Source organism: Giraffa tippelskirchi, chromosome 7, assembly GCF_054371585.1.
Source record: "Giraffa tippelskirchi isolate mGirTip1 chromosome 7, T2T-mGirTip1v1.2.pri, whole genome shotgun sequence".
NCBI classification, from domain to species: Eukaryota; Metazoa; Chordata; class Mammalia; order Artiodactyla; family Giraffidae; genus Giraffa; species Giraffa tippelskirchi.
Window position 1 is genome coordinate 77,218,542 of NC_137281.1, and position 15,573 is coordinate 77,234,114.

General features: G+C 37.5%; 1 protein-coding gene across 6 annotated transcripts in view; it reads right to left on the minus strand.

The window, feature by feature from the left end:
* HOMER1 (homer scaffold protein 1) overlaps positions 1–15,573 on the minus strand; it is a 213,948-nt gene that overhangs the window by 155,263 nt on the left and 43,112 nt on the right. For all 6 annotated transcript variants that reach the window (XM_081505966.1, XM_081505965.1, XM_081505964.1 and 3 more), the window contains exons 2-4: positions 12,644–12,800; positions 5,327–5,458; positions 1,705–1,797 (exon numbers count right to left, since the gene is read on the minus strand). In XM_081505966.1, the coding sequence (XP_081362092.1) occupies positions 1,705–1,797; positions 5,327–5,458; positions 12,644–12,800 (382 nt within the window). The remainder of the gene's footprint in view (positions 1–1,704; positions 1,798–5,326; positions 5,459–12,643; positions 12,801–15,573) is intronic.

Sequence of the window (15,573 nt, forward strand, 5' to 3'; positions counted from 1 at the left end):
GACATATTCCACAGAAACATTTGTAACATCCAATCCTTCCTTTTATAAAATTTCCTAAGTACATTTCAAAAGCAATTACCCTAGAGAAGAACCCAGTATAAAGCTGAACCTTACCCGTAAGATTTCAACAGAAATAAAAATTTTGGAAAAGTCTATTATTAAAAAGTTAAAAGTTACTGGCATTCTCTGAGTCATATTATTACATTAAAACCTTTGTAAAAGTACTGAAATGTAGCTATTTAATGAATTTTATTTGGATATGTAATTAATTTCCAGCTGAAGAAAGATTACAATGGAGAAGTAGTAGGTATTAACTAACCTGTTAAAGGAAAAAGTGATACTTTTTTAAAACTTACAACCTTTGGGTCTTCAGTGCTGAGATGCAAATGTCCCAACTGTCAGATTTAAACACATCTTAAAATCAGGTAGAACAAACTATATTGTTTATATATTTTAATTATCTGTATACTGTGATGTCTTGACATTTTAAAAACCTTTCTAGTTAGCCAATTCTTAGAGATAGCAGGGGGCTGAGCAACTGAACTGGACTGACGTTGGGAGCATGCCTTTGATATGCAAATTAACCACTCCAGGAAATACTCTTCTAGCGGGCCCCAGCATTTGGGGAGACAACATTCCAAGGGCTGGGTGTTAGGCAACTGGGAACCGCCCCTATGCTTTAGAGCCTGTTGAAATCATGCAGACTAGTCAATCCTAAACTGTTCACCCTGCCTGCCATTCCCAAGAGAAACCCCAATACAGGCTCTAGCCTTGGTTGGTGCTCCCCTGCATTCCTGCTTTCTGCCCTCTGCCCAATCTGAGGCACCCCTGCTGCCCCCTAGAGGTGTGCCATGCCTCCTGTTAGGCATGAAACTGCCCACCCTGGCCAGGTACCATAGTAAAATTTGCATGAATTATTTTATGACAGAAGGTCCTGGTAAGGAACATGGAACTAACAAGCCACCACCAATGGGAAGAATCTAGGAAAGGTCAAAAGGAGATGTCACGTGTCCTTCCACCTCCCAGAATCCTTCTCGCTGCATCCATCTTGAGTGAGCAATGCATGTACCACCAGGAAGGACCCTGAGTCAGAATAATTGGCCAGAGACAGCCCAGAAACTAATCTCATCACCAGAAAACCCAAGACTGCGAGTCACATGACAGATCAATCCTCCTGGGTTCCCTTTGCCTGCTGTGCCCCTTCCCAAGAAAGTCTCTTGCTTTGTCAGCACACATGTCTCCTCAGATAATTCATTGCTGAGTGTCAGAGAAGAGTCCACTTTTGGGGCCCTGGAAGGGGTTACCCTTCCTGCAACATTTCTAGGACCTGTGAGTACAATCAACTTTTTTTTTCCCCAAGCCTCTCCCATGTCTCCTCTTGCAGCCTACTACTCTACTGATCATCACAGAAGACAGAAGACAGACAACAGGGCAATCTATGCTCTTTACATACAATTGTTTTCAAGTTGTATGCATATTAGAAAACTGACTTTTAATTACTAAACAGATTCCCCCCCATGAGATTCTTATATATATTGGTATATAAGGGAAAAAATACTTTCTCCACTAGTGCAGATTAACTGAAGAGTGCATTTCTATGTCCACTTTGGAAATCACCTTAATTTTGCCATTATTTTTCTAAATTTATCTCTGGCATAAAGCATATCATCTAAAATGAACAAGGAATAGAAATTAGATACCCACCTGTGAAGGTGTACTGGTAAGTTCCATCTTTTCTTGTGATTTCTCCTTTGCTAGTCGAGCAGCTTCTTTAAATTCCTGAAACTTTTCTGCAAACTGAATGCAGAAAGACTACATACATTAACCAAATAAAAATAGGTCTTAATGCCCACTTTTACCCTAATTTTCTTCCATTTTACTGAATAATTGACTCTTACACAAGCAACTTAGCCCTCAAATCAATTACAGGCATAATATGAAAATGACAGGAAAATAAACCTAATATCAAACATTTGCATACCATAAAGTACTCTGACAAATCTGATTCAAAAACATCATGATACAACTACGTTAGAATTTGGTGTCAGCTAGCTTTGCTATGTCCCTCCTTGGTTGTTCAGATATACTTTACTAAGACCAAAGTAGGGGATGGGGGTGGAGGTTGGGAGTGAAATCAGTAAAGATGGGCACACTGTGTTTACCACAGAGAAATTTAAATCACCTAAGTGTCCACTCCTAAACATCTCTGTATCTGGAGCAGGCCTTTAACTTTTACTAGGATATTAACTCTTATATTACATGAGGCATTTTATTTTCAGCAATACAAACAGCAACATTTATTACTATCACTGACTAACATTAGTAAATTTTCATTACCAAAGATTCCTAAACAGCAGCAGAAAGGAAAAGCAGGTCCCCACGAAGGTCTTTAAGATTGGTAACAATTTAAACAATTACTTTTATGAAATGCTAACTCTTAGGAACTCAAGGTAATCTAAAGATCATGGCTACAAACAGTATCTCTTTATGCACTGGAAGTGGAGATTACTCTCCCACTGTTCTCAGAGAGAATAACCTAAGGCTACAAAATAACCAGATTTTTTAAAAAATTGAAAATCTTTGTGCAACTTTAAACATCTATTAGAGTTGGCAATAAAAACATAAAATTACAGGTCCCACTCAAACCCAATAAACCAACCCTGATTTCACTTCCATCTTGGGAAGGAAAGGCTCATGATATTCTGACCTACTGCAGAGAAACAGAAGAAAGTCAAAATTAAAGCTGATATTATAACGACTTTCCTTCTTACCTTAAACCTGTTACCCCCCACCTACAATTTGTAGATCAGGAAACTGAATCTGCATTATTATACTTATCTAATTGAAGAGAATATCATATTACCATTAAAAAAAATCTCAATATAGAGTAAAAAGGTCACATTCACATTGTTGGAAATGAAATAAAAGCAAAACCATAATTAGTCTTTATGTAATTTGAAGTAGTACACCAAGTTTTTCTTACACTAATCTGGCATTCCAAGGTAGTTAACGTTTAAAACTCTTCTCAACTTCATAAAGACCCAAGCTGCTGTTAATTTTTATAGACTTAGGTTTCCATGATAACAAAATACCACTTGGAAAGCACTCTAACAATCCAAGCATAGTTGGAATTTTCCTCATCCATCAACCTTAGGAGATCACACGTTTCTTTTCAGTGCTCCTGCTCTCCACATTGTGAGAGCACCTTGTCTACAATTGCCTTCAGAGACTTCTCTAACCTCTTATAATGTTTTGTTTCATATATAGTTTTTAGTGATAAAAACAAGCCAGAATATTTCCATGCTTGCTTCATTTATGTAAAAGGTTATATACTCCTTTGGGCCCCCTACAAAGCACCAACCTTAATCTTCAAGGTAGCTTGGAAAATAAGTCATGGTTTTGTTATTTTTGGACCAAAACATTCTGAAGAGATTGATCACAAGCTCCTGGAGCCAAGTCTAGTGAATAAATAAACTAGGGTTGACTCCAGGAGCTAATGGGTCGTTTCCTAATAGTCAATCCACCTTCATGATACAATACTAGGATTCACTACCAGTCAGTTTGGTCAAAAATATACACTAACTTTAAAGGGGAAAAACAAATTCTTTAACTATAAAAGCCATTCTCAGAAAAAATACCAGATAAGAGGAAACAATATGACTGACAGATTTTAATAAACTATTTCCTTACCATATTAGTTTTTGCCCATAACTTGAAAGATGTAGTTATAAAAAAGAACCAACTTAATATAGTAAAAAATTACTCAGGTTCAAAAATAAGTTCATGCAAGTTTGAGAAATTAATCCACAACCTAGTTCCTTTGTTGTCAGGAAATTCAGCAAGTGTAATATAATCATAGTTTTAATGTGTTTGCTATAGGGTTTAATAGACAATTTCAAAAGCAAAGTTCCAAAAAGGTTCTGAGTAATGGCAAAAATATTAGAATAAACAATCCTGAGGGGATTGTTTATGGAGGGGCAGTGCGAACTGGATGCCTATGTCCCTGCTTTGTTGAAATACTTTGAGGCTAAAACTCATACTTTTACCACAGTTCAAGAAATGTATTTGGAGAATATGGTGGGTGTAAGAGAAACGAAATTGGGCAACACTTGTTTGTCTTAATCATCTTACACAGAATGACTTACAGTCACCAGACGAAAGTTACAACAGTCGTACAACTGAGCTTTCAACTCTAATTTATGTTTAAAAAAAAAAAAAAGATAACAAAAGCACTTGAAAACACCGTTAAGGAACTTTTACAACTAAAACCAAAGGAAAGAAAGATTATTTTAACTACTGAACTTGATATTCACAAAAGTGTAAGATTCTTCAAAAAGAACTGATTTTTAAGAATCTAAATGATTTCTATAATGAACAGTTTGGGTTTAAGTATTAACAGTGTGCATCTACCAAGAGCCTGATTACGCTGCACTTGGGCAGTTTCAGTTCTCAAGTCGTCGGATCTGATGTATACCAAATCATACATAAAATGCGGTTCAAATGTAGGCTTATTCTTTTAACTGAATACTTCAAACAGAGAAGTTGTAAACATAATCCTTTGGGTCTGGTGAGCATTAAATGTGAAGTATAAAGGTGAGCAATCATCTCCCTGATCATCTTGTTATCCTGACATTGTTTCCTTTCCCTTATAAACTCGTTCTTTGTGACAGCCACAAGAACTCAAGATGCTGCTGGTATGAACACTTCCTGGCTTTTTGCTTCTACGCAGGACAACTGTTTTATTTCCAGTATTTTGCCCAGGTGATGCTCTGTATTTTATCAGCCATTCTAGCCATAGCAATTTACTTGGTTGGTTCCAAGAACTCCTCAGGGTGTCTCTTAGGCCTTACTCTGTGTTGTATCAGAGAGCTCAGAGTTATTCTCACCCAAACAAAGCATAAAACAGAATTTATATGTTCCTGCTATTATGTCAAAAAGCTGAATACCACTATCAGCTTGAGTTTCCACAATTCAGAAGAGTTTGGTGTTTACCTATATTGCAGAACATCAATCAAAGGTGCTACCACCAAGCAAAGTCCATATTACACTGATAATTCCCACCTTTTATTTCCTATCATACCTAGTTAACCACACAAATGTCAATACAATACATACCATCAATGGTGACTGCATTTAATGTATACAACGTTTCCAGTTGACAGTGGAATCTACTGATCTCTCACTTCTTGCTCTAAAGTCACTACAGTTGTTCTGAGAATATCAAAGAAATTTCTCCTACATTTTATACTCTCCATTTTCCATTACATATATAAGACGTCCGACCGGAAGATGCAGATTTCCACTTGGATCTTATGATTTAACTTACTTTCGAAAGATGATGCTCAGAGGAGAACCCCAGTCCATAAACAGTGTTTGCCCTGCTATCGGCCCATTGGCCAAACTTCTGAGATGTTTTAGTAAATGTCATGTTTGGAGTGATGGTGCTGTTAATTATTGCCTGAAAAATAAAATAAGTATGAGGAACCAGCCAAAAATTCGCAAATAGACAATCAAGCACAGGACTATTCAGTTACATAAAAACTTAGGATTCCTATTGAGCCACAATGTTAAGTATATGAAGAGAGTTAGAGAAACAGTTTTTAACATTATAAGTGATAATGTGGAAATATGGTAATAATAGAACTATAAATACAATGGCACTCTTTCACAAATTTCAACACTTAACAAGCAAAATAAATGTTTCTGTAATGCACAGAATTTTAAAGAGTTTATAATCTGGTCAGTGTCTTGTCTTTGAACATTAGGATTACTACCTATGAATTTTGGGTGATGTTCACTGGAAGCAAGTAGGTTTTAACAGTTGCTTATTTAAAAGTAAAGTCTCCCTCCCCAAAGCATCTTACAAAAATGAAGACACCAAATTTTCTGTTTGAAAACTATTTTCTAAAATCCATCATCAAGAATTTTCTTAAAGCCAACTTACCTGAAATATACTGTGATACAGCAAAGATTTTCAATCATTTAGTAAGTTTTCCTCTACTCAAGAGAAAAACAAACCCTTAAATATATACTTTACTTCTTGATGTATAAAGTAGTATAAAATCATGTTAATGAGAATCACTTGGAGAAGGCAATGGCACCCCACTCCAGTACTCTTGCCTGGAAAATCCCATGGACGGAGGAGCCTGGTAGGCTACAGTCGATGGGGTCGCGAAGAGTCGGACACGACTGAGCAACTTCCCTTTCACTTCTCACTTTCGTGCATTGGAGAAGGAAATGGCAACCCACTCCAGTGCTCTTGCCTGGAGAATCCCAGGGACGGGGGAGCCTGGTGGGCTGCCGTCTATGGGGTCACACAGAGTCGGACACGACTGAAGTGACTTAGCAGTAGTAGCAGCAATGAGAATCACTATCATTTTTTATTATAATATAGTTCCTTAGAAAACTAGTATTGGGCTTCCCTGTCGGTTCGGACAGTAAAGAATCTGCCTGCAATGCAGGAGACGCAGGTTTGATCCCTGGGTTGGAAGATCCCCTAGAGAAGGGAATAGCAATCCACTTCAGTGTTCTTGCCTGGAGAATTTCATGGACAGAGGAACCTGGCAGTCTAGAAAACTAGCATTATTATTTTATTAAATACTAACTTTGCTGATCACTTTAATGAATTTCAACTGTCCTTTACCACATTAACTTAAGTTCATTCAGTCCTTCTGCCAGTACTTCTCAACTGTAGAATCAGTTTTAGTTAAGTAGTCTAATGACTTTGTAATTGAGAGTGAGATTACAAAGTAATCTCAGTAATAATAAAACAGATATGTTACCAAATCCATAAGCAGTTACTTGGTGAACTATTAAATTTTGAATAAAAATCAAGCATTTTCAGAACATAGCTAAATCTGTATACCACATGAACAGTAAAAATGTAAATATTTATTTTCTATGAGGTATTGATGAAGTTATAATGAGTGCCTGATACTTGTGCTACTAAAGTAGACAGTAAGAGCACAGTGCCTTGCTTTCTCTCACAGACAGTAGTCATGTTATCTGTTGTTACATGAAAGCCCTTCTTCTCAATAAGCATTTTTACCTCTGACAAAATTTATATACTAATATATTGCCTTACCCTTTGGTTCAAAAGCTGTTTTTCCTAGCATGTCATTCTAGATCCTATAAAATGTAGCTAACAATTGCTCTAACATGTGGCGTTAGTCACTCAGTCATGTCTGACTCGTTGCGATCCCACGGACTGTAGTCGCCCAGGCTCCTCTGTCCATGTGATTCTCCAGGCCAGAACACTGGAGTGGGTTGCCGTTCCCTTCTCCAGGGGATTTTCCCAACCCAGGGATTGAACCCAGGAACCCTGCACTGCCGTCAGATTCTTTACAGTCTGAGCCACCAGGGAAGCCCAAAACAATGAAGTGAAATGAAAGTCACTCAGTCGAGTCTGACTCTTAGTGACCCACGGACTGTAGCCTGCCAGGCTCCTTTGTTCAAGTAATTCTCCAGACCAGAATACTGGACTGGGTAGCCGTTCCCCTCTCCAGGGGATCTTCCCAACCCAGGGATCAAACCCAGGGCTCTTGCATTGTAAGTCGATTCTTTATTGTCTGAGCCACTTGGTCACAAAGGGCATAACATGCAGGGTTGTCATCAAATGAAAGATTAAGTGCAAAAGAATATATTAATAGTAAGGAATCGTTTGAATATTCAACTTTTTGTGTGTGTACTACTAAATGCCTAGCACAATTCTAGGAACTTGAGATACAACAGTGAGAAGCAACATAATTATGCATTACATTCTAGAGCAAGAGTTGGTTGATGAACAAGCAAACCAGTAGCTGAGCAATGAGCTTTCAGAGAGTAGTAAGTGCTGAGAAGACCACAGACCAGGATGAGATAAAGACAGAGATAGGAAGACAAGGGCTAGATTTGGTGGTCCTTGAGGGTTCCCTGAGGCAGGTACTTGTCAGCTGGGATCTGAGTGTTTCCAAGGATACACACAGGTATCTTACAGCTGATCCTAATAACTCTCACACAGTGAGGCAACCATAGGATTTATAAAGCATGTAAGTGATGTGACCCTTGTGCAGCTGATTTGTTGTTTAGTCGCTAAGTCTAAACTCTTCTTTGACCCCATGGACTGTAGGCCTCCAGGCTCCTCTGTCCATGGGATTCTTCAGGCAAGAATACTGGAGAGGGTTGCCAATTCCTTTCCCAGAGTATTTTCCTGACCCAGGGATCAAACCTGCATATTCTGCATTGGCAGGAGGGTTCTTTACACTGCTGCTGCTGGTTACTGACCTATTTATTGCTATTGCAAATTAACTTCTTTCTGCTTTTATGTTTAAGAGCTCCATTTTAATCCCCTTTCTGAATCTTTCCTTGCCTGCATATGACTTGTTTTGGGATTCTTTAATCAGTGAAGAAAATTCTAAAATAATAGATGATTCTGCATTTAAAATTATTTGTTAAAATTCTTAGAATAGAATGCTACTATAAATCCACTTTTTGAAAATTTAGTTCTTTAAAATTAATATCTATGTCTCTCAATCCCATAGTTCTTGTTTTTTCAAGTAGCATTTCTACTACTTTTCCTTGAAAAAAACAGCAGAATTAGAAAACCTTTGAGCAAACTTTACATGGACAGTAAAGGCCCTAAGTGAGAAACAAATGGACGTTTACTAATCAGGAGCACCTAAAGGTTTTCCCAACTCATTGTTGTGCAGAAACAGAAGCGAGGGTAGAAAGAAGAAACTCATTCCTTTAGCAATATCAAATAAACTACCAGTGCTTAACCAAAAAACTACTTCTATGAGGAACGGTAGTAGTTCAGTTGAGTTCAGTCACTCAGTCATGTCTGACTCTGTGAGATCCCATGGACTGCAGCACGCCAGGCCTCCCTGTCCATCATCAGCTCCCAGAGATTACTCAGACTCGTGTTCATTGAGTCGGTGATGCCATCCAACCATCTTATCTTCTGTCCTCCTCTTCTCCTCCTGCCTTCAGTATTTCCCAGCATCAGGGTCTTTTCAAATGAGTCAGTTCTTCACATCAGGTGGCTAAAGGATTGGAGTTTCAGCTTCAGCATCAGTCCTTCCAGTGAATATTCACGACCAATTTCCTTTAGGATGGACTGGTTGGATCTCCTTGCAGTCCGAGGGACTCTCAAGAGTCTTCTCCAACACCACAGTTCAAAAACATCAATTCTTTGGCGATCAGCTTTCTTTAGAGTCCAACTCTCACATCCATACATGACTACTGGAAAAACCATAGCTTTGACTAGACGGACCTTGGTTGGCAACGTAATGTCTCTGCTTTTTAATATGCTGTCTAGGTTGGTCATAACTTCTCTTCCAAGGAGCAAGTGTCTTTTAATTTCATGGCTGCAGTCACCATCTACAGTGATTTTGGAGCCCCCAAAATAAAGTCTGTCACTGTTTCCATTGCTTCCCCATCTATTTGCCATGAAGTGATGGGGCCAGATTCCATGATCTTAGTTTTCTGAATGTTGAGCTTTAAGCCAACTTTTTCACTCTCCTCTTTCACTTTCATCAAGAGGCTCTTTAGTTCTTCTTCGCTTTCTGCCATAAGGGTGGGGTCATCTGCATATCTGAGGTTATTGATATTTCTCCTGGCAATCTTGATTCCAGCTTGTGCTTCATCCAGCCCGGCATTTTGCATGATGTACTCTGCATATAAGTTAAATAAGCAGGGTGACAATATACAACCTTGATGTACTCCTTTCCCGATTTGCAACCAGTCTGTTGTTTCATGTCCAGTTCTAACTGTTGCTTCCTGACCTGCTACAGATTTCTCGGGAGGCAGGTCAGGTGGTCTGGTATTCCCATTGCTTGAAGAATTTTCCACAGTTTGTGGTGATCCACACAGTCACAGGCTTTGGCATAGTCAATAAAGCAGAAGTGGATGTTTTTCTGGAACTCTCTTGCTTTTTGGATGATCTAACGGATGTTGGCAGTTTGATCTCTGGTTCCTCTGCCTTTTCTAAAACCAGCTTGAACATCTGGAAATTCATGGTTCATGTACTGTTGAAGCCTGCCTTGGAGAATTTTGAGGATTACTTTGCTAGCATGTGAGATGAGTGCAATTGTGCGGTAGTTTGAGCATTCTTTGGCATTGTCTTTCTTTGGGATTGGAATGAAAACTGACCTTTTCCAGTCTGTGGCCACTGCTGAGTTTTCCAAATTTGCTGGCATCTTGAGGGCAGCACTTTCACAGCATCATCTTTTAGGATTTGAAATAGCTCAACTGGAATTCCATCACCTTCACTAGCCCTGTTCGTAGTGATGCTTCCTAAGGCTCACTTGACTTCACATTCCAGGATGTCTGGCTCTAGGTGAGTGATCACACCATCGTGATTATCTGGGTTGTGAATATCTTTTTTGTATAGTTCTTCTGTGTATTCTTGCCACCTCTTCTTAATATCTTCTGCTTCTATTAGGTCCATACCATTTCTGTCCTTTATTGTGCCCATCTTTACATGAAATTTTTCCTTGGTATCCCTAAGTTTCTTGAAGAGATCTCTAGTCTTTCTCATTCTATTGTTTTGTTAATAGCATCAGTTTAAAAAATAACTAGATAATGGAAAATGTGATAGAAAACATAACTCTGGTATAGCAGGTAGATTTTGTTAAATGAAACCAAAAAAAATTTTTTTTTCACTGAGTTATATAAAAGCCTCATAATTACAAGCTGCAAAGTACATTCAAAAATGGAAATGACAGAAGCAATAGTTCATACTGCTTCAGGAAGAAAAACACATGAGGATTATTTAATCACAATGGACTTGGGCCTACTTTACTTTTATGTACCATTTAACTGCCCTCTCTAATAACCACATCTCATCTGTTGTCTGGGCCAAGAGACAAGTAAGAGTTACACAGAACTGAAGGTTCAAGTCAGGGAAAAGAAATGCATTAACATTCTAGGGTCTGAGATTATAATAATTAATATCTGTTAATTTCACTAAACAGTTACAAAATGTTGCAAAATTATTCACTAAAGCAAACTTCACAGAAATTAATTGCTGCTATTTCCCAAGTCCTATAAATCCTGAGTAAAAATGAAAAGAGGATCAATTATTCAAATAAATACATGTTAGTTACTTACATACAAGACAAAGTGCAAACAGCCCCTGAGGTCCTATAACCCAGTTAAGGAGATAAGGGATGAGCACACAGAAAAAACAGACTGAAAAGTTGAGCATTAAATTAAATTATCTTATTCCCTCAAACCACTACACAATACATAATTAAAAGCCTAATAATACTAATAGTAACAACAGCAGTGTTTGTATAGTAATTACTATATATACGTTAAGTGTCTTTGCCTAAATTAATTTATTTAATCTTCAGAATAATCCTATGGTGTAATGATGTAGTTTTTTATATTAATTCTTTTTTTACAGATGAGAAAACTGAGAGATGAAAACACTAAATACCTTGTTCTATGTCACATGATTAGGAAGTATTAAAGTAAATATTCAAACCAGATGTTCCTGCTCCAGATTCTGTGGTCTTAACTCTATACTGCACTGCAAAAATTTCCTAGGAATGGAAAGGTCTTATGACATCAGGAAAGCTTGAAGGAGAAGGATGGAGGCCTCATCTTTTTACACACTATATCCAGGAATTAGTGTCTGGTATTTATCTACATGTATTATTCAAAATTCACTGAGGAAAAAATGGGATTTCTCCCTTTTTGAAGGATATACTATCCATCAGGCACTGAGCTAAGCAAGTGCTTTGCAGATACTAACTCAATCCTTACAACCACTATTGAGGTGAAAACAATGAAACTGAGGGAAGTTAACACACAATTTGTCCCAAATCAGAAACTTAGTAGAAGGTAGATTTGAGATATAAACCCAGGTAGTCCATGCTCTTAAACATTTTACTATCTGCCTCTTCTAAAAAATAAAAAGAGGTCTTGTCCATACATTTCTCTTCTAAATAATGGATGTTGACTTTATTGTTGAATACTGAATTTAATATAGAAAGACTTCCTATGATTGAGGAATTTTGAACTACCATTAGACTATAGAAATATATCTAAAAAGAAGTCTAGTTCCTCAGTAGATTACATGCTCAAGAGTAGAAACTGTGTCTATTCCAAGCACTTAGCATAGCGCCCAACAGAACAAATATGCAATGAGTACTTATCAAATAAACTGAAATCAAATTTGTAGGATATTTTAGCATGTAACTCAATATATGCCTGCATGCATGCACGAGTGCTCAGTTGTGTCTGACTCTTTGTGACCCTACGGACTGTAGCCCACCAGGCTCCTCTGTCTATGGGATTTCCCAGCAAAAATACTAGAGAGGGTTGCCATTTCCTCCTCCAGGGCATCTTCCTGACCAGGGAGGGATCAAACCCATGTCGCCTGTGTCTCTTGCACTGTGGGTGGATTCTTTACCACTGAGCCATGGGGGAAGCCCTCAACTCAATATATATATATATATATATGGTGGTTAATCGAAGTAATTTAGTGGAAGAAAAAGTTGCTACCCTAAAATTGATCGATTTTGTTTTTTAAAAGGTAGGTTTTTAAAACTGAAAAGAAAATGTTTATTTTACTGTAGATAAAAATCTTCTGAATAAAACTAAAGTGAATATTGTATAAAACAAAACAGCAAGGTTATTTAAAGTAAATGGAACTTACCTTTGAGCCGTCTAAACTGATTATCCTATACACGTTCCTTGTGCTGTCATAGAAATAAGACACAGTAACTGCATGCTTGCTGGTGGGCACCCAGTTCTTCTTTGTGTTTGGGTCGATCTGGAAGACATGAGCTCGAGTGCTGAAGATGGGTTGTTCCCTGTAGGGGAGAAAACAAAATGACAGGCTGAAAGCAGCCAATTTTATTCCACTGGACAAGAGAACATGAAAACTGTGAGGGTGATTCCTCTTAACCAAAAACTCCCACATCCTTGAAAATGTAAGAAACTTTCTTTTAGATTTGAATACTCTGGAAGTGTGCAACTATACACTTCTTTTAAAAAATTACAGTCAATCCTTATTCTGTGAAGATTCTGTATCCCAGATTTTGCCTCCTCCATAGACTGCATCTGTAACCACAAAATCCATACCTGCAGTACTTTCTTGGTCTTTTCCAGTGACCTCACATGCTCCACCTGAGGCTGATCAAGGCAATACTCAGCCTTCTTGTTTCAGCTCTCATACTATAAACAAGCGTCCTTTTTGCAATCTATTTAGCACCATGGAGTTTGCCTTTTTGTGCTTTCTGTTGGTACTTGCACTGTTTCAAATGGCCCCCAAGCACAGTGCCGAGTGCTGTCTGTTCTTAGGTATAAGCAGATTGTGATGTGCCTCATGGAGAAAAAATGTTATATAAGCTTTGTTCAGGCATGAGTGCTTTTGGCCACGAGTTAATGGTAATGAATCAATAATATATATTAAATAGGGTGTCTTTAAATAGAAACATAATCAAAGAAGGCTATTGATTGGCTGATGAAAATGTGACCTAAGGCTTACAGGAACCTAACCCTGTGTCTCCCTCAGGACGATGGTTCAATATCACTAATTTAGTGTTTGTGGTGCCTTTGTAGAACAAAACCACTACAAATAGAACTGACGATATGCTATTAAAATACAAGTATCTTATATATGGCTGTCACTAAGCTAAACGTTTTTAACCATTTAAAATTACATAATTCTGGGGAGGAATTTACTAGGAAAGTTTACACTCGGTATAATCTCTACTACACTGAAAAATATAAGGAAAACAAAGTAGTCTATCATCACAGTATCTTTTACCTAGATCAAGTAAGGCCTTAGAGGTTTTTATAATTATAATTTCAAGAACCAAAACTATTCAAAAACATATATTCAAAATATGATCATTACAGATTTCTTTTACAGCTTGAAAAAACAAGCATAAAAAAATCTGCATGTAATAGAACCATTATAGAACCATTAAGAACCATTATAAAGCAAAATTTTCCAAGTTCTCAGTAAAAATTCTCTTGTAACAAGCATTGACCAAAATTCTGGGGGAGTCCAATTGTTTCTTTCACTTACATAACACTTTTCTTTCCTAAAGCAGCTTAAGGTCCTAAGGAGAATTTTAACTGGTACTACGTAAAGTTAAAATTAAGCACGTTAAAATTTTTTCATTTTAAAGAATTAAAAAAAAACTTTCCAATTTTAAATTTAAAGACATGAAAAGAGAATATGGAAAATAGTGAAATTAGAAAACAGGCAAGGCAAATTTTGGTCTTTGGCAAAATGACTCTTCAGATTAGTAATAATGGGCTGGGTGTTACACATGCCTCCTGTGATTTACTTTAGCCCTGAGAGAGCTATTATGAAAGGGAGGTACCTTTCCTGTATGTAACCAGGCTCTTCCCAGTTTTATTACTGGAAACCTCTATAACAACTGTTCTTATGAAAGAATCACTTCTGAAAGGAAGTGAGGGATACATTTTATGCCTCTCCCTAAAAAATGAAGCAGGAAGTCATCACTTCTGGCTTAACTGCCATTATACACAGGTTCATTTGAGAAATAATTATGAATGATCTGGCAACGCACTACGCCAGTTGAAGTCTTCCAAACTAGGAGTAGGTCTTACTCCCTTTCCCATCCTCAAAATCTCTGACTTTCACAGCGAGGCTGGCGCTACATTTGGGCTGTCGTCCAGAAGTCCTGCAACTTCTGATTTTCTTTTCTCACCTTGTAATTAAAGTTTAGAGAGTGCCACTAGTTTTGACTCATAGAGAAATTCATTCACACAAAATTCTATTTATTAAGACACATAAAGAAGGGAAGTAGGCCACTAGTTCTTACTGACTTGATAATTCTTTTTTTCATTTGACAGGGGGTAAATTTCTAGATAGTGTAGGCTGATATAAGCATGTTTTATAATACATATATTTTCCAAAAAAGTAAAACTGTTAAGACAATGATATTGCTTTTGTAAGCCTTATATGACTAATCATCAAATCCTTATTCAAAGGAAATGCAACGTTTTGAGTCCAATAAATACTTTCACATTATATTAATTCACAGTGTAATTAATCTGCACAATTATTCCACTCAACTGAATCCCATTCCAAATAAAAGGCTTTAGGGTAAACTAGCTATCTGTACAAGCAAATGACATCTGACATCAACTAAACATACTGCTTTCTTCAATTCTTTTCTGATTTCTTAAAGAAAGTTATAGTTCAAGATTTCTGTGGTCAAAAGCCTAGCCATCATCATCTGGATGATAAAGACTAGGAAAATAAGTTTACAGCTGATAAACAGTGAAGAGAATTTCAAGAAGTAATGAGGGTGATACCACATCTATCAGGCATACACATAGGTGATATACAATTTTACTGAATATCTACTACATGCATAAAACAGAGAGAGAGCTTTGCCTTTGACAAGTTCAACCTGGTGTGGGAAGACAGATAGGTTAAACAGATAAAATACTCTTCAGCATGATAGAGACTCTGAAAGAAAGTGGGTAGGGGCTACTATGGAGAAGCTGATGCCTAAGAGGAGCCTGAAACCATGGCACAGGGTCTCAGCATGTGTAGCATGAACCTCAGTGAGTGTGAGTAACTTTGAAGAATGAGGCTAG